Source organism: Drosophila bipectinata, chromosome 3L (genome assembly GCF_030179905.1).
Source record: "Drosophila bipectinata strain 14024-0381.07 chromosome 3L, DbipHiC1v2, whole genome shotgun sequence".
NCBI classification, from domain to species: domain Eukaryota; kingdom Metazoa; phylum Arthropoda; class Insecta; order Diptera; family Drosophilidae; genus Drosophila; species Drosophila bipectinata.
The window spans coordinates 21,241,265-21,258,322 of NC_091738.1; the positions used below are offsets into that span (position 1 = coordinate 21,241,265).

The 17,058-nt window shown below is 39.2% G+C and overlaps 3 protein-coding genes across 3 annotated transcripts; 2 read left to right on the forward strand and 1 right to left on the reverse strand.

Annotated features, from left to right (window-relative positions):
- Nucleotides 1-234: 234 nt before the first annotated feature.
- LOC138926461 (uncharacterized) lies at nucleotides 235-6,034 on the reverse strand. Its single transcript, XM_070280597.1, has 4 exons — nucleotides 5,865-6,034; nucleotides 822-911; nucleotides 401-764; nucleotides 235-345 (listed from the first exon to the last, which is right to left on the reverse strand). The coding sequence occupies exons 2-4, from the start codon at nucleotides 894-896 to the stop codon at nucleotides 293-295; spliced, it is 492 nt and encodes a 163-aa protein (XP_070136698.1). The 5' UTR covers nucleotides 897-911; nucleotides 5,865-6,034; the 3' UTR covers nucleotides 235-292.
- A 5,252-nt stretch (nucleotides 6,035-11,286) lies between these two features.
- On the forward strand, nucleotides 11,287-14,402 carry Ldh (Lactate dehydrogenase). The gene is made up of 4 exons (XM_017247144.3): nucleotides 11,287-11,445; nucleotides 13,010-13,389; nucleotides 13,455-13,910; nucleotides 13,974-14,402. Exons 2-4 carry the CDS (start codon nucleotides 13,012-13,014, stop codon nucleotides 14,136-14,138), a joined length of 999 nt encoding a protein of 332 aa, XP_017102633.1. The 5' UTR covers nucleotides 11,287-11,445; nucleotides 13,010-13,011; the 3' UTR covers nucleotides 14,139-14,402.
- Nucleotides 14,403-14,492: 90 nt separating this feature from the next.
- On the forward strand, nucleotides 14,493-16,317 carry LOC108129100 (lipase member H). The gene is made up of 3 exons (XM_017247025.3): nucleotides 14,493-15,251; nucleotides 15,310-16,022; nucleotides 16,084-16,317. The coding sequence occupies exons 1-3, from the start codon at nucleotides 15,071-15,073 to the stop codon at nucleotides 16,315-16,317; spliced, it is 1,128 nt and encodes a 375-aa protein (XP_017102514.2). The 5' UTR covers nucleotides 14,493-15,070.
- The last annotated feature ends 741 nt before the right edge of the window (nucleotides 16,318-17,058 follow it).

Here is a 17,058-nt window from a genome sequence, read left to right on the forward strand (position 1 = left end):
GTCTCGTCGTCTGGGGTTAGCAAATCGGCCAATTGCATGTGCCTGGGGAAAAAAATAATGTATATTTTTTATGACATATGATAATATAAATACTTACGTTTCCTTAAGATCTTTGTGAATTCTTTGCACAAAGATCGTGGCCAAAGTGGCCATGAAGGCAGCCGCCTCGTTTGGATCGGCGAGGGCCGGGAATTTCGCGAAGCCCTCCTCGGCCGCAAGATGGACAGATTGTGCCAGATTGGCGCCCAATACCTCCATGTAATTCGAATTCAGCCGTGTCAGGCTGAATGTCCTATTTGGGAATCGATTGAAGAGATTTCCAAATAGGCACCCGAGGGAAAGCAGCTGAAAATAATGAATAAAATGTTGGCTTTATTAATTTTTGTTTTTGGAAACTTACCTCTTCTTTGTAACGGTCTTGCAATGGGGAGGCTTTTATTCTCCACCACCCGTTCAAAGCCGGACAACTTTTTTTCATAATTGTCCTTTGTGAAGATGGGAACGGGAGTGGTGTATAAAGATGTAATTATTACATCCATAATTTGCGATCTTGTCATCGTATTTTGGAAGTGGTGCAAATCATACAGAACCGGTATTCCGTGGTTCTGCATGAATTTGATTGCGTCCATATTGGCGGCGCATTTATCGGCTACCGCACCGACCAATGTTCTGGTAAGCCGGGTGCTTGTTTTGATTTTGCCTAGCACCATTTTAATTCCCTCCAAAATGGCAGCCGATCCAATTTTTTTGATGGCACTTGACGCCTACAAAAAAATGTAATCAATTTCATTTTAATAAAATTAAGTACTTATTGTGCTTACCGCTCGCAAATAAACAATTTGCAAGTGTCCCGCGAAATTAGACACCGCTTTGGAAAATATTTTCCAATTCTTCATGTTATTTGGGGCGTTCTGTAAAAATGTATTAATTATTAAATATGTACATATTATATATATATAACATATTGTATATATATAACAATTTTTATACTTACATTGGCATGTCTTAGATGGAATTCATCGAATATTATGAAAAATGGTTCGTCGACCCGTATATTTGGGCCATTCAATACCTAATCGAATGTGTGACTAGTCTGCATTAAAAATTGGCACCTAAAATCCCATTAGCGCCAGCACCACGAATCGAGTTGACTTTAAAATAATAAATAAATAATATTTTATGATTTTAATAATAATGATAATATTTAATATGCGTTTATTCTTACGCATAATCAGTTGAATAGTTAACAAATAAATAACAATATTAATAGTAAACATTAACGGTTTGCTCGGCGTTGGCTGGCTGGGGGTGGCCACCATTCCTCATCCGGACCCGCCGGCGTCGAGTAATGGCTCCTTGGCGCCGACTCCCTGGAGCAGCAGCCAAAGCCGCTCTTCTTCAGTTTCTATAAAAAAAAAAGTTTCTAAAACAAAAGATTTATTAATTATTTATTATTAAATTTATTAATGATTTATTAAAAATAATAATAATCAACATATTTATTAAATAAATACTTACGGCATTGTTGAAATAAAAATATTTATCCGGCATCTTTTTTCTTTTTTTTAAATTATTAACAACGATCTGTGACGCTTGTGACGCTTGTTAATAGCGCTTTTTGGGAAAACGCGCAATAAGTGTTGGGCAACGTCAAAACACGTTAATCGGTTAAACGCCCAGTATTGGCGAAACGGGGTCCGATATTTTCGGTACTTGATTGCTCAAAATCTGTGGGAGCGATTTTGATGGGAATGGTACCATTCGAATAGGCTACAAATTAGCTTTCCCGTGGTATACCGTGCATAATGGCGCATCCTAGCAAAGTCGTTTATTTCCAGTCAAAACGTTATCATGACCTGGCCACCATATTCCGGATCCGAATCTAAACGTAATTGCAAATACGAAGATAAGGAAACATAACTGATGCTATTAAACGTAAATAATAACAACGTATTTTAAATATTATTTAAAATTGTTATATAACGAAGGTTTATGCATATAAACTTTTTTTCAAAAATCATTACAATAATAAATATAAAAGGAATTTGTGTGGAAAACTGAGTGCCAGCAGTGTAAATTATTCTTTAATAATTATTTATTAGTATATTAGTATATTATATTATATAGTATATATAAGTTAAATATATTAATATATTATTATTATTATTGGTACTTATCGTGTTGTCGCTCTTCCCATTCGATATTAATATCGATGGGAATTCTTTTCCAAACCGATAAACATAAACATCGATGTATCCTCTAGTGTAGAAGAACTTGCATATAAATAGACCAGGCAATCGTGTTCTGGTCAGTTGGTTATGAGCCTTGCGGCTTACATCAGCTCACAGAATGAGAATTATTTTTGAATTTTCATTTTAACTTTTAAATGGGTTCTTATATAATTATTTTTTTATTTTCATAAAATATTTAAAAATTAAATGAAAAGGAAAATATCTTTATGCCTAGGAACACCAGCTGCCACCTGATTTTTTATTTTTTTTATGTGGGTCTATATTATTTATTTATTTATATTTACTTTTTTTTTTTTTTAAATATTTATCATTCCTTGAATTATTAATAATGGCTTGCAATATTTTGTTACGGAAAAGTTTGCGGTGCCGCGGATTCTGAATCGACTTCATCTCATCCTTGACCAGTTCTCCGAAAGCATCCACTTCGGGGAAATATTCTTCTTCTTTAGAGCATCATTGGCGATCTTGAGCATTCAATATTCTGAAAATTCACAATACCACCAATAGACGAAATAGGCAAAAAAAATAAATAAATAAAAAGTACCCCGGTAGAAGTAGACATCCTTTTTTTCGTATTTTTACGTGAAGGGAGAATTATTTTTTGACGTTTCAATTCTGTTGAAGAGTTACCAGAGGTGCTCTGAAAATAAATAAAAAATAAATTAATAAAATGAATAAAGAAGAGTTGAAGAAAACCCCATTGGGTAAACATTTAAATGGGTTCTTATATAATTATTCTTTATTTACATACAAATTTTAAAAAATTAAACAAAAACAAAGTATCTTTATGCCTTGGAACACCAGCTGCCACCTGATTTTTTCTTTTTTTTATGTGGGTCTATATTATTCATTTATTTATATTTACATTTTTTTAAATATTTATCATTCTTATCAATCAATTTCATTTCGTCCTTTACGAGTTCCCCGAGAGCATTTACTTCGGGGGAATATTTTTTCGCGCTGGGCCTTCTTCTTTAGAGCATCATTGGCGATCTTAAGTATCGGTTCGTATGGTGAACGCTCCTCTTTAACGCATTCAATATTCTGAAAATTCACAATACTACCAATAGACAAAATAGGCAAAAATAAATAAAAATTACCCCGGTAATTAGTCCATTAGTCCATTGTCCAGGTAGTCCATTCGTAGAATTATAATCCCTTATTTTAATTTAAGCATAGTAAGCGTTGAACAGTGTGAGTGAAACGGCTATACAGTACATCGATTAACCCGCACATGGGGCATGGGGCTAAAAGTTTTTCTTAGTTATGACAAGAGTTGTAGTGCTTATAATTTTATTTTAATTAGTTTTGAATTTGACATAATTATTTGTTTTTGTTTTTTGGACAGCCATTCTCTGGTTTGAGTTCTTAATTCTAAAGTATATACGTATCTTAAAATAAAATTGTTTTATATTTACACTAATATCGACCTGCTCAGCGGCGTTTAACAATGTCTGTTTTAAATTTTTAGTTTAAAAAAAAACGAATAAAACAACAAACTTTATGCCTATCATGTGCTTGCGACAAGAACTGCAAAAAATCATATTTTGCTTGGTCACTTAGGGGTTAAAGTTAAAAAAAAAAAATCACCTTTCAGTTTGACAAGTAGGCACGTACTAAAATTAGGGGGCCAAAATTCGAACCATTTGTCAGCCGAATGGACTACCTTGTATAATTGTATCATGGGGTAAACTCAGAGTTGGAAGTGTTCAAGACTCCATTGATTTTTTTTTCATTAAAAACAAAACAAATAAGACCATTAGGTTAAAAAAAATAAAATTGACAAAGCCGTGGATCACTCAAATTTATAAGAATCCTTTAGTCTTTGAATAAATTTAAATAATAAATAATCATTAAAATAAATTGAATAATTTAACACAAAAAGGAAAGCTAACTTCGGGCGGAGCCGATGTCGATATACCCTTGCAGTTAATACCGGATATATATCGCAAACATCGGATATAGTTGGCCCATCCTTATGAGAATATCATAATAAATCCAAATAATTACAAAATATCTAAAAAAAAGTCCCAAACTTCTATCTTTGAAAATACCAAAGTTGGTATTTCTACCAAATACCACTTCCGATCGTTCAGTCTTATGGCAGCTATAAGATATAGTCGACCGATCGTTATGAAATTTGGTAGGTCGGATTAACTGACCAAGAATATAATCGGTACCAAGTTCCAGCTTTCTATCTTCAAAAACACGAAAGTTGGGTCATTTCCGATCGTTCAGTTATATGGCAGCTATAGGATATAGTCCGATATAGGCCGATCCTCATGAAAATTGGCATGGATTCTGCCATTATTATTATTAGTATTATTAGGCAGTATTATTGGCAGTATTATTCTGCCAAAAAAAAGCTCTTGTGTAAAATTTGAACTCTCTAACTTTAAAAGCATCAAAGTTATACCATTTCCACACCACCTTTGAGGTAGAGTAAAAAGCGCGTTTTTTTATAGCGGTATCCCCGGGAGGCCTAATCCACTGTACAAAAACGAAATTCAACTTAACTAAATTAAAACTAATACTAAACTATATTATAATACTACGACTAATTTAGCTTCATCCTCTTCGATGATCCTGGCTGGTCCTCGTCCTTGTCATCCTCCCTAGTCTCGTCGTCTGGGGTTAGCAAATCGGCCAATTGCATGTGCCTGGGGAAAAAAATAATGTATATTTTTTATGACATATGATAATATAAATACTTACGTTTCCTTAAGATCTTTGTGAATTCTTTGCACAAAGATCGTGGCCAAAGTGGCCATGAAGGCAGCCGCCTCGTTTGGATCGGCGAGGGCCGGGAATTTCGCGAAGCCCTCCTCGGCCGCAAGATGGACAGATTGTGCCAGATTGGCGCCCAATACCTCCATGTAATTCGAATTCAGCCGTGTCAGGCTGAATGTCCTATTTGGGAATCGATTGAAGAGATTTCCAAATAGGCACCCGAGGGAAAGCAGCTGAAAATAATGAATAAAATGTTGGCTTTATTAATTTTTGTTTTTGGAAACTTACCTCTTCTTTGTAACGGTCTTGCAATGGGGAGGCTTTTATTCTCCACCACCCGTTCAAAGCCGGACAACTTTTTTTCATAATTGTCCTTTGTGAAGATGGGAACGGGAGTGGTGTATAAAGATGTAATTATTACATCCATAATTTGCGATCTTGTCATCGTATTTTGGAAGTGGTGCAAATCATACAGAACCGGTATTCCGTGATTCTGCATGTATTTTATCGCTTCCTGATTGGCAGCGCATTTGTCGGCTGCCGCACCGACCAATGTGGTGGTAAGCAGGGGGCTTTTTTTAATGCTGCTTAGCACCATTTCCACTCCCTCCAATACGACAGCCGATCCAATTTTTTCGATGCCACTTGATGCCTACAAAAAAATTTAATTAATTTCATTTAAATAAAATTAAGTAATTATTGTACTTACCGCTCGCAAATAAACAATTTGCAAGTGACCCGCGAAATTAGACACCGCTTTGGAAAATATTTTCCAATTCTTTATGTTATTTGGGGCGTTCTGTAAAAATGTATTAATTATTAAATATGTACATATTATATATATATAACATATTGTATATATATAACAATTTTTATACTTACATTGACATGTCTTAGATGGAATTCATCGAATATTATGAAAAATGGTTCGTCGACCAAAAGGAAATTTAAATTGCTCTCGAAAATGGCAAATCCATTATCGAGAGTTTGTTTCCTTCTATTTAGCCATTCCAGAAATGATACTGGAATTTTATTATCAATAATAATTTGTAATTGTTTTATGCACTGCATGATGAAATTCTCACTTTGCAATGTTTTGAAAAATGGTGTAAGGAGGATAGGACGCTAATTATGGGTCGCGCCATATTTGAAGCGTTGCCAATTAACCATTAGAAATATAGAAGCAAGAAAAACACAATCTTATTTAGTGGCGGCAAATAACGAAGTTCGGGAACTTTAAAAATTATTTTAAAATTAAATAAACAAAATGCACAGTAAGTACTTAAGTATTTAATACCCTTGCTGAGGTATTATAGTTTTGATCATTTGATCGAAAAAGACATATATTTTTTCCTATGCTCAGTTGGATGATGTTCACCTCCGCCTGGAGCTGCCGCTGCAAAGTGTCCAGGAGGCGGTTCCTACCCCGTAGAATCTCTTCAGGATCCAGATCCTTTTCTCGGCTCAGCTGTTATATGTTATAAATATTATATAATACCCAACAATTAAATATTTTAATTAAATTTTTATTTTTTATATATATATATCTTATGGGGAATTTTATTAATTTTGATTCGCCTGCCCGGCGATGGCCTAGTTCGCATCGTTCGCCTGCCCGGAGTTGGCCTGGTTCGCCTGCCCGGCGTTGGCCAACCGGACTCGCCGGCGTCGAGGAAGTGGCCCTTGGCGCCGACTCCTTGGGGCAGCCGCCGAATCCGCTTTATCTCCATTTGTATTTCCTTCTTCGGAGCTCCCTCCCAAAGACGGCATCTCCTTCACCACAAAAACTACTTTCTAAAGGAAAAGAAAAAAAAGAATAAGAAAAAAAAAAATTCCATAACGACTGGCGCCGTGTTAGGCAGCGCAGAAATATGTGATGCTGTTAATGGCCAGTGTTGGTAAATCAGGGTCTGAAATTTTCGGGACTTGATTTCTTTAAATCTGTGGGAGCGAGACTATAAAAAAGACTATAAAAATAGTCTTATAATGTTCTGTATAAAATAAGCTTTTCAACGGTATACCGTGCATAATGGCGCATCCTCTTTGAAGGACTTAATAAGTCTAGCAGAGGCCATATTGTATTTTTAAACTAGTTCAATGAACTTTTTGTGGACTGGTTCTGGTTCACTAGTTGGCGCTCCTCTTATTAGTTCAAATTATATGGGAAACTGTAATTCGATTTTCTCAAAATCTGTGGGAACGATTTGTATGATTTTTGGTCCATACATACTTGTAAAAGTCCTACATCGACTCCACTACCGTGCATATTGGCGCATCCTCTTGGAGCTTCACAATTTTAAAAACAAATTATTGGGGTCATTTTTGTATGGGCTGTTAGCCGGGTTGGTCCACTTTTAGTCGATTTGCTCCAAAACGTAGGGAGCGATTGTAATGAAATTTATATTCTCAGGATATATTCTCAAAAGAATGGGCTATAAGCTGGTGTATCGCGCTTATTGGCGCATCCTCTTATTTCTGAGATAATGCTCAATACAGTGAAGGGGCAATTTTTCAAACCCATTTTTAAGCTATCTGAAGAGTGTAGAACCCGCTTAAAGTAAGAAAAAACAATAGTTTATTCAATTCTTAACAATTGTAGTGTTTACTTCATTAAATTTAGTGGCTAAATACGGAAATAATTGAAAACAAGAAAGGAAAGCTAACTTCGGGCGGAGCCAAAGTTGATATACCCTTGCAGTTAAAACCGGATATATATCGCAAACATCGGATATAGTTGGCCGATCCTTATTAGAATATGATAATATAACCCAATTTATTATAATACAAAATTTAAAACAAGTCCCAAACTTCTATCTTTAACAATACCAAAGTTGGTATTTCTACCATAAACCATTTCCGATCGTTCAGTTATATGGCAGCTATAGGATATAGTCGGCCGATCCTTATGAAATTTGGCATGTCGTAATATTTTGCCAAAAATAGCTCTCGTGTCAAATTTGAACTCTCTAGCTCTAAAAACACCGAAGTTATACCATTTCCGATCAATCATTTATATGGCAGCTATAGGATATAGTCGGCCGATCCGGGCCGTTCCGACTTATATACTGCGTGCAAAGGAAAGAATGGTGTGTGCAAAGTTTCAAGACGATAGCTTTAAAACTGAGAGACTAGTTCGCGTAGAAACAGACAGACAGACGGACAGACGGACATGCTCATATCAACTCAGGAGGTGATCCTGATCAAGAATATATATACTTTATAGGGTCGGAGATGTCTCCTTCACTGCGTTGCACACTTTTGACCAAAATTATAATACCCTCTGCAAGGGTATAATGATAGTTCATCATCGCCTTACGAGAAATTCAATCATGACATCAACAAAGAAGTGGAAAAACAAAAGTTCAACAACCTCAAACCCAAACAAAACAAGTTCCATTAAGTGCACTCTTCCGAGTACCTTCAACTCTTGGCCGCATTTCACAATTAAAGGGCAGAGCGTCGTCATAACCCCAATGGGGGGCTGAATATGGTTTGTGGGAGGGGGAAAGTGCATTGACATTGGCATGGGTGGCTTGAAATAAATGTGGGACACACACCCTGAAGGTCACTTTCACAACGGAAGCGACGAATTGCATCGACATTGCTTGCCGGTCAACCCCCCTACCTTCTCTGCCATCAGCCCCAGTATTTGGCTCAAGTTCACGATAATAATGACGTAGCAGCCGTGCATGGTGGCGAAACTGCGAGAGTCTTGGTGAGTGGACAGGGAATTGCACTGAATCACATAGTGATTCGAATAAACATTGGGAGTAAAATTAGTCTTCCGTCACGAACGCCGGCAAACCGGTTTTCTTGATTAATAAAACAAAAATGGTATTTATAAACTATCTGTTTTATTGTCTTTTGCGATATAGCTAAAAATCTTATTTATGTATTTATGTTTATTTTGAAAATGTTTATTTCCAAAATGGGTTTTATGTTAATGTAAAAGCAAACCGTGTATGAAGTAAGGTTCTACACAATCTTACATGAAAATGACATATTTTCTACCTATTGCTCGCGCCATCTAGCGGTTGGAAAAATCAACTGGGTAATTGTAGTTTTCCCGTGTCGCCCCCAATGCAGATTTGTGAATAAAGTTAAAATTTAAAAGAAAAACAAAATTAATTAAAATTTAAAAGAAACATACTTAATCTTTAAAGTCAAGAAATTAAAGAGCATGGATATCATTTTTTTTATTTTTGGTAAATTTTAAAAATGGCCATTTAAATCAACAAAAATACCCATTAAATGTATTATTTTGTGGGTTTTAGATTTTGAAATAACAAAAATTATTTTTTAGTCATGGTTATTCCCTAAGTTTCATATTTTTGACTGCCATATATGATAAATCATAAGTGATACTTTCCACTTAAATGTTATTCATCATAAAGTCATCATACTGCATCATCATAAAATGATAGTTCATCATCGCCTTATGAGAAACAAAACAAGTTTCATAAAAAGCACTCTTTCGAGTACCTTCAACTCTTGGCCGCATTTCACAATTAAAGGGCAGAGCGTCGTCATAACCCCAATGGGGGGCTGAATATGGTTTGTGGGAGGGGGAAAGTGCATTGACATTGGCATGGGTGGCTTGAATAAATGTGGGTCACACACCCTGAAGGTCACTTTCACAACGGAAGCGACGAATTGCATCGACACCACCCTTCTCTGCCATCAGCCCCAGTATTTGGCTCAAGTTCACGATAATAATGACGTAGCAGCCGGGCATGGTGGCGAAACTGCGAGAGTCTTGGTGAGTGGACAGGGAATTGCACTGAATCACATAGTGATTCGCCACAGCGAATAAACATTGGGAGTAAAATGTGTCTTCCGTCACGAACGCCGGCAAACCGGTGGAGCAACTTTTCTCTGGGGATCTCGATTCTCGATATTTCTCTTTTTCACGCCAAGAGAAGTTCAAAATCCTAGGGATTCCGCCACCCAGACAATTATCAAGAAACTGCTTTAATCCAGGTTACCGAGTGCGAAATATTTTACACAGAAAATAATTTTTGATATTAAAAAAAAGAGCTCTTTCAATTTCCAAATTAAATTTTATAAAAAATATTAACGGTTTATACAACCTAATTAAAAATTATAACAAATATATTTAAAATGTTAAATGCTCATACATTTATATTTTCTATAAATATTTCTCATCTAAAAACATTTTAAACATAATACTTTTCAAATATAACCTTTAACGGATTTTCAAACAAAATTAAAGCTCCCTAGATAAAAACTACTTTTGTACTTTAAAAAAAAAAATGTGTTTGAAAAACATTCTTTGTTTTATTTCGAAAATTTTAGTTTTGATAATATTTATTATATATGTATACCATAGTATGTAAAATTGGAATTACTAAGGCATCTCTTTAGCCACCCTAATACTTTCGGTCCATCTTTTTGGCCAAAATACTTGCAACTGCATTTTCGGATGGCGCCTGACCTGGCAGATGGCCAAAATAAATAAATATAAAATACCCAGAGCCAATAAATAGCCTTTAGATGTATGAATGTACGTATGCTGCGTGATCTTGGGCACGTGTGTTCGGACAAGAGATCCCCAGCTGTTGTCACGAGGCTGGTGGAACAACCACCGAATGGATTCCGAATGACAGATCAAAGTAATTTATGCCCCGGGGGAATTGTAAATGTAGAATTATCTAGTAAGAACTCCGCCCGCACCTTCTAGGACTCCCGGAAAATCAAATCAAGTAACCCGAAAACGTGCCGCCTATAAATAGAGGGAAGCGGAAAAACAGAGGAAAGCAGCCAGCCACTTGGAGAAAGGTCACCTTGACTAACTTGGCTGAAATTGAATGGAGCCGAAAACTCTGGAGAGCGAAGGCGAAAACAGGGAGAGAGAGCAGCGCCGCTCACTTTCACAACGCAGCGGAGGCAGTTTCGTCATTCATCCTGACGCAGCAGCTGCGACGCTGGCAGAGGCAGAAAAACAGCTGCCTACACATGAAAAAATTAATGGTATTTTTGAATATTTTTAAGTTTAAAATACGTAAGCTATCCGGTAGGTAAATTTATTATAATTTATTATAAAATTATTTAAAAAAATATTTTAAATTTAATGTTTACTTAATTAAATTCATATTATTGCAAAAGTATTTTATTAAATGACTTATATCATATAATTCTAGTTTACATATTAAATAAATCTTATAAAATCACATGATTCAATTATAAGGATTCTTTCTTGTGTATTTTCCGCAGTGTACGCATTCCGTAGGAGTGAGTGAGAGCGGCCGAGAGCCAAATAGCCGCGGCGGAGGCTACAAAATCCAGCGGCTGGCAGCTAAATTCCAAAGCAGCCCGTGTTGAGTGCAAACAGTTCGAGTCGAACCCGCAAAGTGAACAGAACGTCGAAGACCCAAGAGTCAGAGGCGCCAAAAATAAAATCCAGTGAAAAAGTGAATTAGCAAATCCAACCCAAAACCAAAAAGTAAGCGAACCAGAGGAGCACGCAGCATGCAGAGAGAATTTAGTGGCGTTTATTTAGTAACTGAACGAACATTACTTCCGGCCAGGCCAGAGTGCATTCAACTTTGGTCAAGTGCAAGTGCAGTGCTCGGAACCCGAGTCTGAACCTCGCCCTTGGCCTTCCGCAATGCCACCGTTCGTGGGGGCGAAAAGTGGGTGGTGCGGGGCGCTAGTTGGGCGTACTATTCGCTTTCACTTTCGTTTTCAATGAGAGCATGCGCCGAGCCGCGAACAGCTGTTTGTAAATTGTATTTTTTGGCAGGGGTGACGTAGGCCCCCCACTAGAGTGGAACAACCGTGTTTGACTTTGAGAGAAGGTCATTCCATAGGCCCAATTTTGAGGCAAGTGTCTGTCTACTTGCAACAAGTGGGCTAATCACTGTCGGAGGATGTCAAAGATTTATGAATATGGATCTAAAAATACATATCTTGAAGTATTTAAAATATATATAGTAGTAAAGACATCAATATTTCCCCTTCTCTTCAGTACTTTTCTAGTAAAAAATATACACTTTTAATAAATTTCTGTTTTAATATTTTCTAAGTATCTATTAGAGCTTTTTTAAACAATTCCTGTATATCTTTTTCCAATAAAAATAAACTGCGGTCACTCAGCCATTAATCATTATATTTTATGTATATTTGTGAAGCTTTGCCAAGTTTTTCGCTACATGACTCTTGCCCTGCGGATGTCACTGGAAACTTTGTGTTTTTTGCCCTACCCATATTCCACAGAACTCGTAATTGCACTCGTAACTCCACTAGTAAACCAGAAAAACACTCATATTGAAGCATTTTCTAATTAAAAACGTGCCACATGTTTATATAAATATTTTTCCGCTGATAACAGTTTCAATATGCACTTCTAATCTCGGAAAATCTAATCTGAAATCTATATTGCAAACATTCGCCACCCTGGTATACCACCCTGGTTCCTGGTTCAGATAAGGGTTGACGCATAGACCTACGTCATGGTGATCCCAGATACCACCCACATTCAAGTCATTAGGGTTAAACAGAAATTAGTAATTTATAATCCAGAAGCAATAATAGCCTAATGGCTAACCCGGCCGATAAGATAACATTTCCGAAATCAGTAATGGGGATCAGTTTCAAAAGTTAGCACCTCGATTGCATTGATAAAAGTCCCATTAGGGGCGTAATTTGATAATGAATTCAGCTTTTTTTTGCGGAAGAAGATAGCCCAATTGAATCCGAGTGTCATGTGCCACTCTGCCAGTTTATAAAAGAGCCAACAAAAGCATAGGTTAATTTTTTCCGCAATGTTCTCGGTTTGGTCCGGTTGCGTGTTGTGGCGATGCCGCACTTTTCTCATTAATTCGACCTTCGTGAAGGTTAAAGAGCGCCAAATAAGCAGTATGTGCGTGTGTGTGTCCCTGTGTCCGGGTGGGAAAGAGTTTCCCCCCAAAATTAATAAATAAAATGTAAATGTGTTTCGTAAATTACTTACAAGCCATAAGAACGTTATTCTAATTATTGGGCTTTTTCTGTTTTCCTTTTTCTAGTAATGGCCGCCATTAAGGACAGTCTGTTGGCCCAGGTCGCCGAGGTGCTGCCCAGCTCCGGGCACAAGGTCACCGTGGTGGGCATCGGGCAGGTGGGCATGGCCAGCGCCTTCAGCATCCTGGCTCAGAACGTCTCCAAGGAGGTCTGCCTCATCGATGTGTGCCAGGACAAGCTCCAGGGCGAGCTGATGGATCTGCAGCACGGCTCCAACTTCCTGAAGAACCCCCAGATCACCGCCAGCACCGACTTTGCCGCCTCGGCCAACTCCAGGCTGTGCATTGTGACCGCCGGTGTGCGCCAGAAGGAGGGCGAGTCCCGCCTGTCCCTGGTCCAGCGCAACACCGACATCCTCAAGAACATCATCCCCAAGCTGGTGGAGGTACGTCTTAACGAATCTTATAAGACGTATAACTTTGTAATAACATTTCTCTCTCAATTTTACAGTACAGTCCCGATACCATCTTGCTGATGGTGTCCAACCCTGTGGACATCATGACCTACGTGGCCTGGAAGCTGTCCGGCCTGCCCAAGAACCGTGTCATTGGAAGCGGCACCAACCTCGATTCGTCCCGCTTCCGCTTCCTGATGTCGCAGCGCCTGGGCGTGGCCCCCACCTCCTGCCACGGCTGGATCATCGGCGAGCACGGCGACAGCTCCGTGCCCGTCTGGTCCGGTGTTAACATTGCTGGCGTCCGTCTGCGCGAGCTGAACCCCACCCTGGGAACTGGCGAGGATCCAGAGAAGTGGAACGAGCTCCACAAGCAGGTGGTGGACTCCGCCTACGAGGTTATCAAGCTAAAGGGCTACACCTCCTGGGCCATCGGCCTCAGCACTGCCTCCCTGGCCTCGGCCATCTTGCGCAACACTAGCAGCGTTGCCGCCGTCTCCACCTCGGTTTTGGTAAGAATTTAACAAGTAACTTAATGGATAAGGAACTAATATTAAACCTTGCTCACTTTCTAGGGTGAACACGGCATTGACAAGGACGTGTTCCTGTCCCTGCCCTGCATCCTGAATGCCAACGGTGTGACCTCCGTGGTCAAGCAGATCCTGACCCCCACTGAGATCGAGCAGCTGCAGAAATCGGCCACCATCATGGCCGACGTCCAGGCCGGACTCAAGTTCTAAGTTCAACACTCCTACCTAAAACAATGCATTCGCAGCATAAAATTATTACAAAAGTAAACACGCTAGCCATCGTCTAGGAATGCTAATTTTAGTCCAATTCGGAGCCACGGGGGAGCTGAATCCAGTGAAGAAATGCCACTGACAGAGCATCAAGTATTTCTGACACCAATGTTTATTTTTAGTATCACTTCTCAATTATTTATTATTTTTATGGATTAGTTTTGTGTGTCCACACGAATAAACTGTTTAAACTTTAAGTTAAAATCGCAACTCTCTTGTTATTTTGGTGTTCTTGTGTTCTCTATTTTCTATTGATTTTTCATTTCATGGACTGGACAGGCATAGGGCTCCCCACCTACACCACTCTATCTCTTAAGGAATCTAATTTTAAGGCCACTCTCGAGATCTTTCGCTTGGAAATGAAAATCGGAGTCAGACAACAACCGCCGCTACCTCATTAGCGTAAATTTTGAATTGAGAGACGCTCATGACGAGTGCTAGTCAAATTTACAGCCATAATATACTCACAATATAACTAAGCTAACTAAAAGAAACCCATTTAGTCAAAATATACACCTTAATGAATAAAGATTTGGCACCTAGTTGTATTCGAGCACCCATCGAAAAAAAACAAAGAAAAGAGTTAATCAATTGACGGAAAAAATGTGAATGGAGGGGCAAGTATTTTGAAGGCACGATCGGCTAATCAATCAGTTACAAGATTGCAGCAATTCTGGCAATCGCCACTCCGACTCTTTTGGGGCTGGAGATTTTGGGGCGGAACCACAGACAACTGCCAGACAGTTCCCCTTACGGGTTGCTTGCCGCTGAAAGACGTGCGAAATCTGAGCCAGCTGGCAGATAAGATGCTCTCGAGTCTCGCGCCCCGATAAGACCTGGCTATAAAAGCGCCCAGCTGATCGTCTGCAGACATGAGAGCACTATTTACCATGCAGAAGAGCACAGTTTTCCAGATCATTGGGGTTGTCTGTCTGGTTTGCCAGGCACTGGCACTGGAGGAGCCCTCCAAAATCAGTCAGAACATAGACCATGTCCAGAAGCACAACCTTAAACTGCTCACCGAACAACTCAATCGAGGATGGAGGGCTTTCTGTAAGTTTGTAACAGTGACTTTACGTCTTAGACCTACTCCTTACTCACTCTTGACCAGGTGATGCTCCGGTGGACGAGGGTGTCATGTCCCTGTTTCAGGGCATCAACCCCAGCGACGCCCGGTTGCATGTGATGACCATCACCAATCAGAGCGTGGAGCTTCCCATCAAGTCCATGGGCCAAATAAAGGACTTTGATATCCAGGCTGATCGAAAGACCCTTATCTACGTGAACGCCTTCCACACGGCCGACAGCTATTTCAGCGTCCAGGAGCACCTGACCCTGCTGCAGAATAGCCGGAGAGATCTCAACGTGATCGTAGTGGACTTTGCCAAGGACGTGGCCCAGCTCTACTACGCCATTCGTCACCACTTGTCGGTTCACGGGTACTTTGTATACAAGATCCTGCGAGCCTTGAAGGATGCGGGAATTCCGATGGAGGACGTAACTTTGGCAGGTCACTCGGTGGGCGCAAACATTGCCGCTTTGGGGGCACAGCTCTTTGCCAAGGAGAACAAGCAAGTTGTAGGCCAACTGATAGCCATCGATCCGGCCACCATGTGCCGCACCACGGACATCCTGGTGAAACAGAGCGTGGCCGGAAGAGTGGTGGTCTTGCATGGTGAGGGAGATGTCTTTGGGGTGAGGGTACCGATGGGGCACATCGACATCTACCCTAACGGCATCGGCTACTTTCCGAGGAGAAAACTTCAACCTGGCTGCGAGTCCAAGATCTGCAGTCACATGTATCCCTTTGTACTCTTCATGGAGGTAAGACCTTGTCCATATCGCTGAGTTAAAATCCAGGCAATTGAAACAATTCTATCCTCAGGCACTAATCGAGGGTGTGATGATCCCTGCCACCAAGTGCGAGAGCTGGGCCAAGTTCCGGCAGGGAGACTGTAACTTCCAAAACACAATCAACATCGGGCTGGTCTACCCGTCCAACGCCAAGGGCCTATACTTTTGCTTGACGCAGCCGAACCCCCCATTCACCTACATGGAGCATGGACTGCGCTACAAAACAAAGCGTCTGGAGAAGTCAACCACAAAAAAATCTAACTAGTGTTTTATATTTTGTGTTATAGTTGTTTTTACATGGATAGTTTAGTTAATAAAGTATTTTTTAGTTTGAAACTTAAAAGCCTAAAAGTGTGCTACACATATGTACCTTGCAGAAAGAGTAGCCAGATGTTTGATAGAAGGTTCTTTATATACTTCATACTTTTAATATAAAAAGATTATTGATATTTTTTTAAAACTGCACTAAAACTAGTCTTAAACAATTTTTTAGTTGATATTTTCTGGACAAAGTATATTAAGCCATTCTATACCTAGATAATCCCTCAGAGTACTCTCGTTCTCTTCTTTTCTCTGGGCCTAATCTCTCGCTTAAGGCCAAAGCCGAATCAGCTGATTAAATCGAACAAAGCCGGCTCTCAGTCACAGCTGGTAGAAAGAGCAGGTTGAAAACGAGAGGCTGCAGCTTCTCTCCTTGTTCAGAGGCGTCTTCAAAAAGAAACATTGAAGATTCATAAACAATACATAGGAAAATTATACCAAGGACTAGGTCTAATAAAAAAAACTGTGACAATGGGATCCCTTTTAACAAATATTTAAAACCCTGCTTAAGATTTTATTTAAACTTTTTCTAATACAAACTTCGAACTTAAATTTATTCGACTAGCAGATATAATTACGAATACTTGGGTACCCAATTTTTTATTCAGATGCACCCCTGCCTTATCCATTACTTTATGCTCTCCGTCTGCTCGCCTACCTGTTGCCAACTAAACTTTTTTCGAGC